Source organism: Ursus americanus, chromosome 36 (genome assembly GCF_024610735.1).
Source record: "Ursus americanus isolate L20-20 chromosome 36, mUrsAme1.1.p, whole genome shotgun sequence".
NCBI lineage: Eukaryota > Metazoa > Chordata > Mammalia > Carnivora > Ursidae > Ursus > Ursus americanus.
This window is the reverse complement of record NC_142162.1, coordinates 7598171-7610615: the sequence shown is the minus strand read 5'-3', so window position 1 is coordinate 7610615 and position 12445 is coordinate 7598171. Positions and strand designations below refer to the sequence as shown.

At 49.3% G+C, this 12445-nt stretch overlaps 1 protein-coding gene across 2 annotated transcripts in view; it reads left to right on the top strand.

Annotated features, from left to right (window-relative positions):
* The first annotated feature begins 6709 nt into the window (after positions 1-6709).
* GNB5 (G protein subunit beta 5) overlaps positions 6710-12445 on the top strand; it is a 42439-nt gene continuing 36703 nt past the window's right edge. The window contains exon 1 of one of the 2 annotated variants that reach the window (XM_045812040.2): positions 6710-7034. In XM_045812040.2, the coding sequence (XP_045667996.1) occupies positions 6923-7034 (112 nt within the window). In that variant the 5' untranslated portion in view covers positions 6710-6922. Of the gene's footprint in view, positions 7035-7098; positions 7194-12445 lie in introns of those variants that run through there. The other variant, XM_045812041.2, reaches the window with a different exon arrangement.

Genomic DNA, 12445 nt, shown 5'->3' with positions numbered 1-12445 from the left:
TTTAAATAGTGTAATATTTCAAATTTAGTCTGTAGCTTGCCCGTGCTTAATCAACCAGATCTAAAGTGCTAGCCGTGTGTGTGGAGTGATTTAAGGTTGATATGTCTCAAAACTTATGGTCTCCGTTAGAAAATGATGTTTTCTAAGAATATGCAATGGCACGTGTAGACAAAAACACTAGGAAGCAAAAAACTAAAGTTCAAAATTATATATTGCATACAATTCCAATTTTTAAAAAAGCATAAACATATGCTTATGAAAACACTAGAAGAAAACATAAAATGTTAAGAACAACCACTTTGTTAGTATAGGGCGTGTAGGTGATTAATTTTCCTTCTTCGTGTCCTGTTTCCAGTTATAATAAACATGTACAGCTCTTATCATTTGAAAACGTTTAAAATTCAGTCTGGGAAGGAGAACAGTGTCTCTCTCCAGATTTGGAATATGGGCATTTTCTCTCCTTCCCTTTTTCCTTCTCTCCCACAACTCCTAGCCATGCTGGTATTCCTTCTCCACTCTGTCCCCGCGGTTTCTCTCACCTTCCGTTCCCACAGCTGCCCCTCTGTCTAGAGCTCATTTCCTCTTCCCCAGAGCATGATAACAATCTCCTAACCTAGTTAATTTTCCTGCTGTACATTCTCTCTCTGACCTACTTCCGGAAGCACAGATGCTAGAATAATCCACTTGAATGACGTTGCTCCCTTGCTGAAAAACCCATGGCTCCCCTTCCTAATGCTATTACTTGGAGTCCTCAGCATGACCTTGTGACTGGCAGGCCTGGGCAGTGGGGGACAGCATTACCGGGTCTTCGCCAAAGGCTAAGGCTCCAGGGGGCAGGCCCTCTTGCTTCCTTTAACTCCTGTTTTATGAAAAGGCAGAGCAGCCTGATTGTGCCAGCTTCACGAGAAGGGTTTTGGGGTCCTACTACATACAGATTCGGGCTCCATTGCTGACCTTGAACTTACTTAATCCCAACACCCATGTCTGCTTCCTTCCTGGGGTGGTTGTGAGCAGTCAGGGCCAGGCACTCCGTGGCGGTCAGTAGCTGGTTCCCTTCTGATCTCTCATCCTTGAGGGACTGTCCTCTACTTCTCTATCACTTAGACATCTCAAGAGCTACTGTCAGCTGCCCCTTTGTTGTGGGAGTTCAACCCAATTCATTCTCCCCATTCTTTCTGCAGTCCCATGGTCACCTCTGCGTGGTAGACATTCTCCCTTTGAGGTGGCCCCACTGCCACCTGCCCTACAAATACATTCCTCTCAAATTTGACTCTGTTGAAATGTTCCGACCAGTGCCCCCAAATCTCTTTATACTCAGGGGGTCATTTCTCCGAAACTTGATGTGGCCCATTCTTTGAAACACCTATTAAATTGGCTCGGCTATGATGGCTGCCCCCCGCCCCCCGTTACTCTCCTTGTCCTCATCCCCAACAGTGACACCACCACACCTAGGCTCCCAAACGGAAACCCAGGAGGCTTCATACACCTCTCCCCCTCCTTGTCCCCACATGTCACCAAGTCTAGCTCTTCTTCATAAGCATGGTCCAAATCCATCCTACACCATTGCTTTACATTAAGGCCTTCGTCGCATTCGGCTCCCTTCCGCTTTCTCCACATCTCCAGCCTCCTCCTCATCCCCTCCTCCCACTGCAGCAGCGGCTGCTGAGCCTGTAGCACTCCCAGGGCAGCCGCACATCTAGGAGCGCTCACTAGATTCCAGCCCTGCACTCAGCTTCTGCACTGTCTCTTATAATTCCCCTGACCACCCCGTGACAGTAGATGTTAAGATCCCCATTTGATTGATTAGCAAAGATCCAGAGAGCTCAAGTAACTTGCTGAAGTAGCGGGGCCAGGATCTGGTCAGTAAGCCAGCACCCTTAGCCACCAGACGGTTTTGCTTCTGTAAGTCTGAACTCCCTTCTATGACCTGGGCCTGTCTGATGACTTCTGGTTGGACAGACGGGGACCCTGGGTCTGTGGCTGCCAAATGTTTAATAAATGGGATGTGTCCGTTGCAGAGAATTGATACCGTGTTTACTCAGCCTTAAGGTATTGGGTGAGATCAGGTTCTACCATTTTCTGACTCTCGTCTTTACTCCAAAAGTTTACCCCTAGAGGAGGAATTTTTTTTTAAGTTTTAAATTATAGTATCCATTACAATGATGCTTTCCACGGTGGAGCCCCACAGGATTAATACTGTGCTGCAAAGATCAATCGCGTCCATATCTGCAAGCTGCCAAAACAGCCAGTTAAATGGTAACCCCAGAAAACCTATTGTCCGTTGCTTTCTTACTGATTAGATAAACGAGCTGGTGTTGACCCAGTGTGTTGTAATAAATCAAAGGTTATAAATTAACTGCATATACTTTATCCCACATGTGGAAGTCTGAGCAACCATCGTGATCAAAGGAAGATGAGGTTTTAAAAAGCTGTTTCTGTTGGCTTTTCTCGTGCACAAACGTCCCTTTCTTTTTTTTTTTTAATTTTTTTTATTGTATTATGTTAGTCACCATACAGTACATCCCTGGTTTTTGATGTAAAGTTCGATGATTCATTAGTTGCGTATAACACCCAGTGCACCATGCAATATGTGCCCTCCTTACTACCCATCACCGGTCTATCCCATTCCCCTCCCCTCCTCCCCTCTGAGGCCCTCAATTTGTTTCTCATAGTCCATAGTCTCTCATGTTTCATTCCCCCTTCTGATTACCCCCCTTTCTTTATCCCTTTCTTCCCTACCGATCATCCTAGTTCTTATGTTCCATAGATGAGAGAAATCATATGATAATTGTCTTTCTCTGCTTGACTTATCTTTCTCTCTCTTTTCCAGCTTCATCTTGAATAAAAAATGTGTGATCAGACCTTTCTCGTTAATGTATTTGGCTCCTGTGACAAATGTTTCAAACAACGGGCTCTGAGACCAGTTTTCAAGAAATCTCAACAGCTCAGCTACTGTTCGATGTGTGCAGAAATTGTAAGTACCACTTTTAAAAAATTGAAGTGGTTATCTTGTTTTAAAATGATGTCTAATATCAGGGTCCTGTGACAGATCAGTTACCATAGAATCAGTTTATACACACAGACATTTTCAGCACACTTGGGCTGAGTGAGGGTTCATGGTATGGACTCTCTGACCTCCTGGGTTCAAATCCTAGTTCTGTCGCTTGGCTGTGATGGTGCCAACAGATCTCAACTGACTTAGGAGGTCAGTTTTCCCATATGTAAAATAGGAATAATATCATCTATCTCATAGGATTTTGTGAGAATTCAATGAGTTCATTTGACAAAGCGTTTAAAACAGTACCCAGCACAGGCTGTGCTCAATGCATGTTTTAGCTATTACTACTTTTTTAGGGCTAATGCTTTTTGCTTCTGCTTTCTGTCTGCTTGGCAAACAACCACGCTAAAAGGGACTCTGGCAAACTAACAGCCTGGAAGTGCTTCTCCAAAGGCCGTGCTCCAGCTTTCCCTAGGAACAGCTCTATTGAAGACTGGACCCTACAGGGCCTCAGTAGTAAGCAAAATTAAGTTCAAGGAAAAGTGCTCCTTAATCCTAAGATTTCAGTGAGGGCTAGGGACTGAATGTAAATCCTTACATTTTTCAAATAACACAAATCAGTCCTCACTAGAGGTGGCAATGCACAGGCTTTGCAGATCTTATAGCGAAATGCCCATAGCATGGCCGAAGCCCTAGAAATTAGTCCTGTCTCAGAGAATTTGCAAAGCCAAGCTCAGTAATACGGCTCAGCAGAGCCCCCACCTGGTCAAAAGTGATAAAGCACTCTTCTCCGAAAGCCAATTGGAAACCCCCAATTATCAACACATTTTAAAAACCATATATCAAAGAGAGGAAAGGTGATTTTTACATTTTACCCAACTGAAGAGGAAAAGGCAGTATTCATCCTCTTGGTCCCACTTTAATCCCTGACAGTAGTTACATTTAAAAATTATTCTCGTAAAGCAAATGGCACGTAAACAGCCCAGAGAGACCCACAGGATCTGGTACAGCGCGATAATCCTGATGTCACAAGATTCAGGCTTAGCGCAGTGGGCTTCTACCCGCAGCGCACGGCATTCTAAACAGGGCTGTGCACGTCATCAAACTGACGACACTCAGTTCTTAACATCAGCCTGCTTTCCAGTGGCCCTCCCAACCTGGAGCAGTGCTGTTTATTAATCTTAGCTCTTCTGTCTTTAAACTTCTTCTGTGGATGCTGGGAGCCCAGTGTCCCTGTCATCACATCCTGCAGCATCATAGATTCTCCCCAGGGCAGAGGCTCTGCCCAGAGATCTTTTTCAGGAAACTGTCACAGGCTATCTCCACAAGCACTTGGGGGTTCCCAAATATTCAGACAGCCTCCTGTGGCTGAGGAGACATCCCAATGACCGACAGCTAATTTTCACCTGGGTGTTTGCGATTGTGTAGCCCCCAGTGGACCCCTTCCATGAATAGGAGCAGCGCTGTAACTCCGCCCCTGCTGAAATGTAGCAGACCTCGACTTTTCCTTACGCTTCCTTACTCAGAAAAAGGAGTTAAAGCCAAAGTACGGAAAGGCACTTTGCAAACTTTCCCACGTATTAAGAAGTCACATGGCTTTCTCTCTCGATGGTAGACCCTCTAGAATGGAGGAGGTTTGGGATTTGTTTTACAGAGAGAACCTCCAGAGAAGGGCACGCCAGTGTGAAGCCCTGCTCACCCGAGGTCACACACAGGCAGACCTGGAGCGGGCACACATCCCATGATGGGCCACAAGGCATCACTGAGGAAGTGATGAGAGGATGCTGTTTGGCCAGGGCTTCTGAGGTGACCCTGGTGAGAAGTGTCTCCCATGACCTAGTGTCTCGTTTGAATTACTTCATGTGAATCGCTCAAGCATATCGGGGAACCTTAATAATAATGAGCAAATACTTTGTGTCAGGCAGAGCTCTGAATGTTCTGAGTGGTCACCCCTGATGAGGCCTTTCTGAGGAGGGGTTATCCATTTACAGATAAGGAGCCTGAGACACAGAGAACTTAAGTAAATGACCCAAGGCCACACAGCACAGCCAAGATTTATCCCCAGGCAATATGACCTAGATGGAATCTGTGCTCTTAAACTTTTGCTCCGCAAACTCTGAAGCATATGTCTTATTTTCGCTTTTATAAATAGTTGCATGTATCTAAAGCATTTATATTTATATATTGATATTTTATATATTTGTTTAATTATATGTTTATATATTCTGTTTTATACATCCACTTAATAAACTAACATTAACTGAGTACCTACCATATACCAGTTATTATGCTAAATACTGAGGATAAATGATGAATAAACTATATTGATGGAAAGGGACTATAAAGGGAGCTAGCTCGTAGTGAATACACGTCTGCTATGATGGGGAAGACTGCTAAGAGGTTCACTCACATTATCTTATTTAATTCACGTAACAGCCCTACGAAGTAGATTTTCCAGATAAGGAAACTGAGGAACCCAGAATCTAACCTCCTAGGCCACCATGTATAGATGAATACAGATTACTTCCATAAAGAGCTGCCCAGGACAGCAAGTTGAGGCTGGATTCCTTAGGGAGTAAGGAGTGAGGATGGCCCCCCAAATCCTGCTTGGGAATGTTTGCTCTAGAATTTGTAACCTTAATCTGCCTTCCATTTTGCACACATACACATACACACCAGGTCAGGGAGGGGGAAAAGGGAGAAGCAGTGGGTTGGGTCCTCCACACTCAAGTCCAGAGGCATCTTAGCAGAATGAAGCCACACTGCCTAGGTCCAAATCCTGCCTTCGCCTCTTTCTGGGAGTGTGACTCAAGCAAAGCATTTAACCTGTGCCTCAGTGTTCTCATTTGTAAAATGGGGATAACAGTATCCATTCAGGGTGAGTGTTACGATTTACTAACGTAAAGTGCTTGGAACAGTGCCTGGCACTGCAGGGACTGGGAAGGAGTTGCCTGAGCCCGCCACGAAGTCACTGAAGTCGTGTCCTTGAGAGAACCCTGGCAACCTTGCATTCTGAGGTGGAGGAAGCTCCTCAGAAGCGACACATCTGAGATCACTGTGTGGGCTCAAACACCCGGGTCTGGGCCACTGTATACTGACCCCAACTCTGCCAGCACCTCCTTTTGCTGATCCCAACTTAGGGACTTAATTCCCTGTATGAAGAGAGGAAAAGCAAAACCAAGAGTGCGCTTCCTAATGCCGCAAAGCCTCGACAGCTTCTCGTTTTATTTTTGTCTATTTAAGTCAACAAAGGAGGAGAGTTTCTGGTTCGTTGTGGGGGGAGCACCAGAGCCGCCCAGGACGAGGCCGGTATCCGTGTATCAGTGGTGAGGGATGGGCCTCGTTGCCCACTCCTCGCTCATCTACTCCGCAGGTAGCAGCCACTGGGCAGCCTATCAAGTCCCACCGAGGGGAGATCGGTGCCGGGGAAGGGGGCGGGTAGGAAGGCCGTGTCCGTGGGACTTCACCAGCTCCCAGGAGCCGGGCAGCCCTGGGTTGGAATCCCAGTTTGGTCCTTCACTAAGTGCGCGGCCTCCGGAAGGTCACGTTATCCTCTCTGAGCCTCGGTTTTCCCACCGGTAAAATGGGCACGACACTGCTTGCTTCTCCGGGGTGGTGTGCGCAGCAGCGCCACCGAGGGCATCGCCCTGGGCACCGCGCCAGGCGCGCGCGGCAGGTGCCAGGGCGGGGGGCGCGGAGGGGGCGCGGGTGTCCGCGGACGCGGCGGGCGGAGAGGGGGGAGTCGGCCGCCGCAGCTCGGCTCGCAGCCGCCCGCGTCAGCGCCGGAGGGCGGGGCCGCGCTCGGGGAGAAGGCGGCTGGAGCTGCGCCGGGGCCGCTCCCGCCCGCTCGCCGGCCGGGCCTCCGTCGCCGCTCACCCGCATCCCCGCTCTCCGCTTCCCTCCCGGCCGCGTCCCGGCGCGAAGATGGCAACCGACGGGCTGCACGAGAACCAGACCCTGGCGTCGCTGAAGAGCGAGGCCGAGAGCCTCAAGGGCAAACTGGAGGAGGAGCGGGCCAAGCTGCACGACGTGGAGCGTGAGTGCGGGCCGGGGCGGGGGCTGTGCGCCGGGAGGCGGGCCGAGGAGACCAGACCGGCCCCCGGGGGAGCGCGGTTGGGGGGTGGTTTGCTGGGCCCGGGGCGGGAGCCAGGCCTGCGCCAGCGCCGGCGATGGGCCGCCGGTTCCCGGGAGCCAGGTGAGGCGCGGGTTGCGGCCCCGAGCCCCGGGTTGCGCGGCTGTGGGGCGGGAGCCGGGCGGCCCTCGGAGGCGCCGGACACCTTGCAGAGCCCCCGCCGGCTGGCGGAGACCGTTCCGCCTCTGGGCGGGGGCGCCTGTGGTAGCCGCGCCTGGCCGCTGTTCTCCCCCGCCCCCCCCCCCAAGGTTCTTGGGACCAGTTGCCTCCATCACCTGCCTGGAAGATGCGGACTGATCGCAATCCTGCCCGCGCCGGGTGGAGGGGGGTGTCGGCAGTAGCCAGCGCAGCGAGCCCTTGTGGGCGAGGCCTAGGCTAAACTCCTGTTTTGTTTTTCAATCGTTTAGCTTTCTCCATCACTGTTGTCTTTGCTCAGTTTTGCTTTTACAAGGAACCAGACTCTGAGTTAAAACCTCATTTTTCCAGTCTGCCTCCTTTCCTGGGGGGTGGAGAACCGGATGCGGGAAGAAAAGCAGAGGAGCTTACCAAGTCCAACCATTTCGTTTATTTAAGGCTGTTGAAGAAGCTTTTGAATGGATGCAGTGAGATTGGCATAAAAGAGCAATAGCAGTCGTAAATAAACTTACTTATTGACCACTACCATAATTTAGAAACGGCTCTGTGATTTTTATGAGTGAGCAATTAAATAGCCAGGTTAAATGACTCTTGGTGGGATCTGCTCCCCTTTACCGTCAGATGGTTTGTCCTCAGCAGAGTTTGGGCTCAGGGCCAGGCTTGGGGAAGTGGCTTTATCTGCTTATTTTTCAGCTCTGAGGGTGGCAGCTCCCCTTTGCTAATTACAGCCTCCCCCACGGTACCCTCAGGCACTCCTCTATATTGTGCTCCTTTTAAAATCTATTTGGAGAAGAAACACGGGGTTCGGGGTTCGCGCTAGGTCGTTTAGCACCTGAGGCCTTTCTTTGAAAATCACCTGATAGAAGGATGACCTGAATCTAGAGTGTGCTGTGCTTTGGTACGGACCTCCTTTAAATTGGAGACACGCTAAAAACCTCCTTTAAATTGGAGACACGCTAAAAACCTGTATCATTTAGGGATGTATCCAGCTACAATTAACTGTAAACCCCAAATAAAGTAGCTAAGCAAATTGGGAGTTATTTTCCTTATGTAACAGTTACAAGTGTAGGTGATCACCAGCTTTGGATCGGCTGCCTAGTGTACCATCAGGGACCCACGCTCCAGGCTTGCTTTCCCGCCACCCTGAGAACACTGGCATTAGCCCCATGATTATAACATGGCTGCCACAGCTCCAAACATAACTTCTGTATCTGGGGCAGGAAGAAGGGGGAATGTGGGCACCAGCCTCTGGTTCTCCTTCTTTTTTTTTTAAGATTTTTTATTTATAAATTTGACAGAGAGAGACAGCCAGCGAGAGAGGGAACACAAGCAGGGGGAGTGGGAGAGGAAGAAGCAGGCTCCTAGCAGAGGAGCCTGATGTGGGGCTCGATCCCAGAACGCCGGGATCACGCCCTGAGCCGAAGGCAGATGCTTAACTGCTGTGCCACTCAGGCGCCCCTCTGGTTCTCCTTCTTATCAGGAAAGCAGAAGTTTCCTCAAAACCTCTTTTCTCCCAACAGATTTTTGTACTTTATTGGGCACAAGTGGGTCACACAGCTACTGCAAGGCAGCTGGGAAAGGGAGAAGTGAGCTAGACAGATTGTCATCCCCAAATAAAGTTGGGTTTCTGGTATCAGCAAGCGGTAGGGAACAGAAACTGGGAGGCACTGGACAAAGTCTGCCTCAGTTCACTCTGCAAATGCCTACACTGGCAGGTGCTGTCGATAATGCTGTAAGTATGGTTTCGGTGCCTCTGAGGTAGGTCGTCTGACTTCTACATGTGACAGATGAGGAAACTGAGGCACCGAGGGGTGAAAGGACTTGCCAGAGGACTGCAGCCAGTAAGTAGTGAGACGGGATTCCAGCCCAGGCAGCCAGAACTCCAGCCCAGCCTCACTTCAACTCTGCGTCCTACCCCTTCGGGCTCTGTGCAGAGGGGTTCTCCAGAAACTCTCTTCATCAGCAATGCAGACTGCCCGCTGGGAACCTCTCAGCCTTTTCTGGGGCTTGGGAAATGGCCTTAAGGCAGAGAGGTGGTCAAGGGAGAGCTTTTCAGCAGGGAACCCCTGTCCTGCCAAGGATGCAGTACCCTCAGAAGCCAGGGCCAGATTTTGGACGCACAGTGGAAAGATCTAGCCCCACCTGCATAGAAGTCAGAATTTTGGAGTTGAAAAGACTAGAAGTCATATGGCCATGTTCCCCTTTATTCCCCCTGCAGCTTTACTCCCCCCTAACACTTCTCCTCTACTCCTGTATAATACCTTCGCTCCTTTGAGGCTCCTATCGTTCAAGTGACATCAGTTTTCCCCTTCTCCATGCTGCTGGCTCCTGACCTCTCCGGCCAGTCTGCCTCATTTCTTAAGGACTTTATCACATAACGTAAGCCTTCCTTTTGACCTAAGCCCTGCCCCATCCCTGGTGTCTTCAGGGTTCACAAGCGTGACCCTCGTAACACACTGGCCTCTCACTCCATCACAGCCTCCTGGACCTCGTTAGCGCTCAGAGCAGCTCCTCCTCTCTCCCCCAGAGATCTCCATGGTCCATGATCACTGGGCTCTTCTCTCTGCCAGTCTCTCAGCCTCTTACTGAGCCTGTCATTTTTGCATTTTGGTGTTATGCTTTAGATGGTCCTGTGACCCCTACTCTAGCTGGGGAAACTTTTCAGGCCACAAGCTAAGATGGCCAAGGCATCCCGTTTGCCTGGGCCTCTCAGTTTTAAATGGAAAGTCCTGCATTCTGGAAAACCCGTTAGTCCTGGGCAAACTGGAAGAGTTGATCAGCCCTCTGTTAGCTCTGACTTGCCCAAATTCTTGCCTAAAAACACAACAAGATAGCCTGAACTTGGAGGAAAAGCAAACCTCACCCAACTCCGGACCCTCACGTCTTCAGCTCCCATCCCTTGGACCCTCAGACCAGTGTCCATACCGTTGGGCACTCATCCCCAAGTCAGACCCTTGGCCAGCATTAAACAGAGGAAATGGCTTATATGGGTTGCCCAGGGGGAAGCCAGCCTACGTCAGTCTCCATAGCCCCAAGCCCCGTGCCCCTGCCGTTCCCCTTACTCCTCCAGAGCTGCCTCCTTCTCCCTAGATGTCTCCCTTATTGCCTTCTGCTTACCTTCTGCCATGGGTAAGTGTTTCCTTGCTTGATTGTAAGGCATTTTAGAATCATGACATTATAGCTTGTATTAGTTTCCTATTGCTGTTGCACAAACTTCCATAAACATAAGGACTTAAAGCAACATAAATGTATTCTTTTACAGTTCTGGACATCAGAAGTCTAAAGTGGGTCAGCAGGGCTTCATTCCTTCTGGAAGCTTTAGGGGAGAGTCGCTTCCTTGCCATATCCAGCTTCTAGAGGCTGCCTGCAATCCTCGGCTTGTGGCCCCACATCCTCTGAGCTTTCTGTCATCACCTCACCTTCTTTGACCTTGGTCTCCCTGCCTCCCTCTTGTAAGGACCCTGTGATTACGGTGGGCCCACCTGTGTAAACCAGGGTAATCATCCCAACTCAAGATCCTTAGCCTAATCACGTCTGCAAAGCCCCTTTTGCCATGTAAGGTAACATGTTCACAGGTTCCAAGGATTAGGACATGGACATCTTTGGAGGTCCTATCACAGGCTCTCAAGACTAGAAGGGTCACCTGCTTCAGCCTCAGTCCTCAGGCACGAAAAGTTTCCTTCTCCGCCCCACAACCCTTATGGATGAGGAGACCACTGAGATCCAGGGAAGGGTTACGGGAATGCCCTAAGGTTCTGTAGCTACTCTAAGGGAGAATGGGGAGTAGACACCAGGGTTCAGGCTCCTAGTATAGCTCTCCTTCTCATCCTGCGAGGCCATCTCTCAGGCAGTTGAGATTTACATTAGAAAGGGGGGAAAATCCATGTGTGTTTATGGAAAGGTCTCAATGTAAAATTTTAAAAGTCCTAAAAGGTAGGGGTGCCTGGGTAGCACAGTTGTTAAGCGTCTGCCTTCGGCTCAGGGCGTGATCCCAGCGTTCCGGGATCGAGCCCCACATCAGGCTCCTCCGCTATGAGCCTGCTTCTTCCTCTCCCACTCCCCTGCTGTGTTCCCTCTCTCGCTGGCTGTCTCTCTGTCACATAAATAAATAAAAAAATCTTAAAAAAAAAAAAAAGTCCCAAACGGTATAACATGATCTCATTAGCTACAACAAGGGATGCATTGAATTTGTGGCAGGATCCATGAGAAACTTGTTATCTCTAGAGAGGGCCCAGGGGAGTGAGGGGAGGTGGAGGTATTTTTAACTTATACCCATCTGTGCATGTCCTGCTTTTATAATAAAAAATGAGTAGTGGAATGGGAGTCAAGATCAAGAACAAAGAAGCGAATTCAACTTTAAGGAGTCCTTAACTTGAAATTAACCTGAAGAATGATCCAGAAAACAGGCTGAAAGCAGGGCAGGAGGCATGCTGTGTTTGTTTCAGCCAACACGTATGGCAGCCTCGTGGGGCCATGGGGGGCTTCTTCCAGATTCCCAGCCTCTTTGGGGGCAGATTCTAATTTAGCGTAGGAACAAAGCCACTCAAAGAAGATTTGTGTAATTTCTCTAAGTACAAATCCAGATGAAATTTGGGCAAGTCGCCAGACCTCTCATCAGATGCTATCCACTTTTCTATCTGTTCTAAGTGTAGCTTTGTGAAAGGTTTTGTTCTCAAAGGCTGTATTATGACGGCAGCCTTGGACTCTTCTGATTTTATGGTGTAGGGAGAAATCGAGGAAAACCGAATTTCTCGATTAGTCTGAAGCAAGTATGTTGACTGACTTGTTCCACCTTCTCAGGAAATATGCTGCATGTCCCGAGGCTAGACAAGAGTTTCCCTGCAAACTAATCTTCTCCCTGCTGCTCTCGCACTTGCTGCCTGCAGCCATGAGAGGGAGCCGAGAGCAAAACTGCCTGGCATCTCCTCTCCCCTGGCTTTGGCTCTGCGTTCGCAATTGCACGCAAGCTAGCTCTCTAGGGTACCATCCTAAGAAAGTGAGGCCCACTGTAACAGATTTAGAAATATAGAAGAAAACAAGCCATTCGTAATGCCGCTTCCAGTATGTTGGTGTATTTCGTAGCTTATGATCTTATGTTTGTGCTCACTGTTTGGGAGCGCCCTTGCGATTGTACGAGAGAGTTGGAGCCTAACTTTAGTTTAACACAGTGGATTAAACAG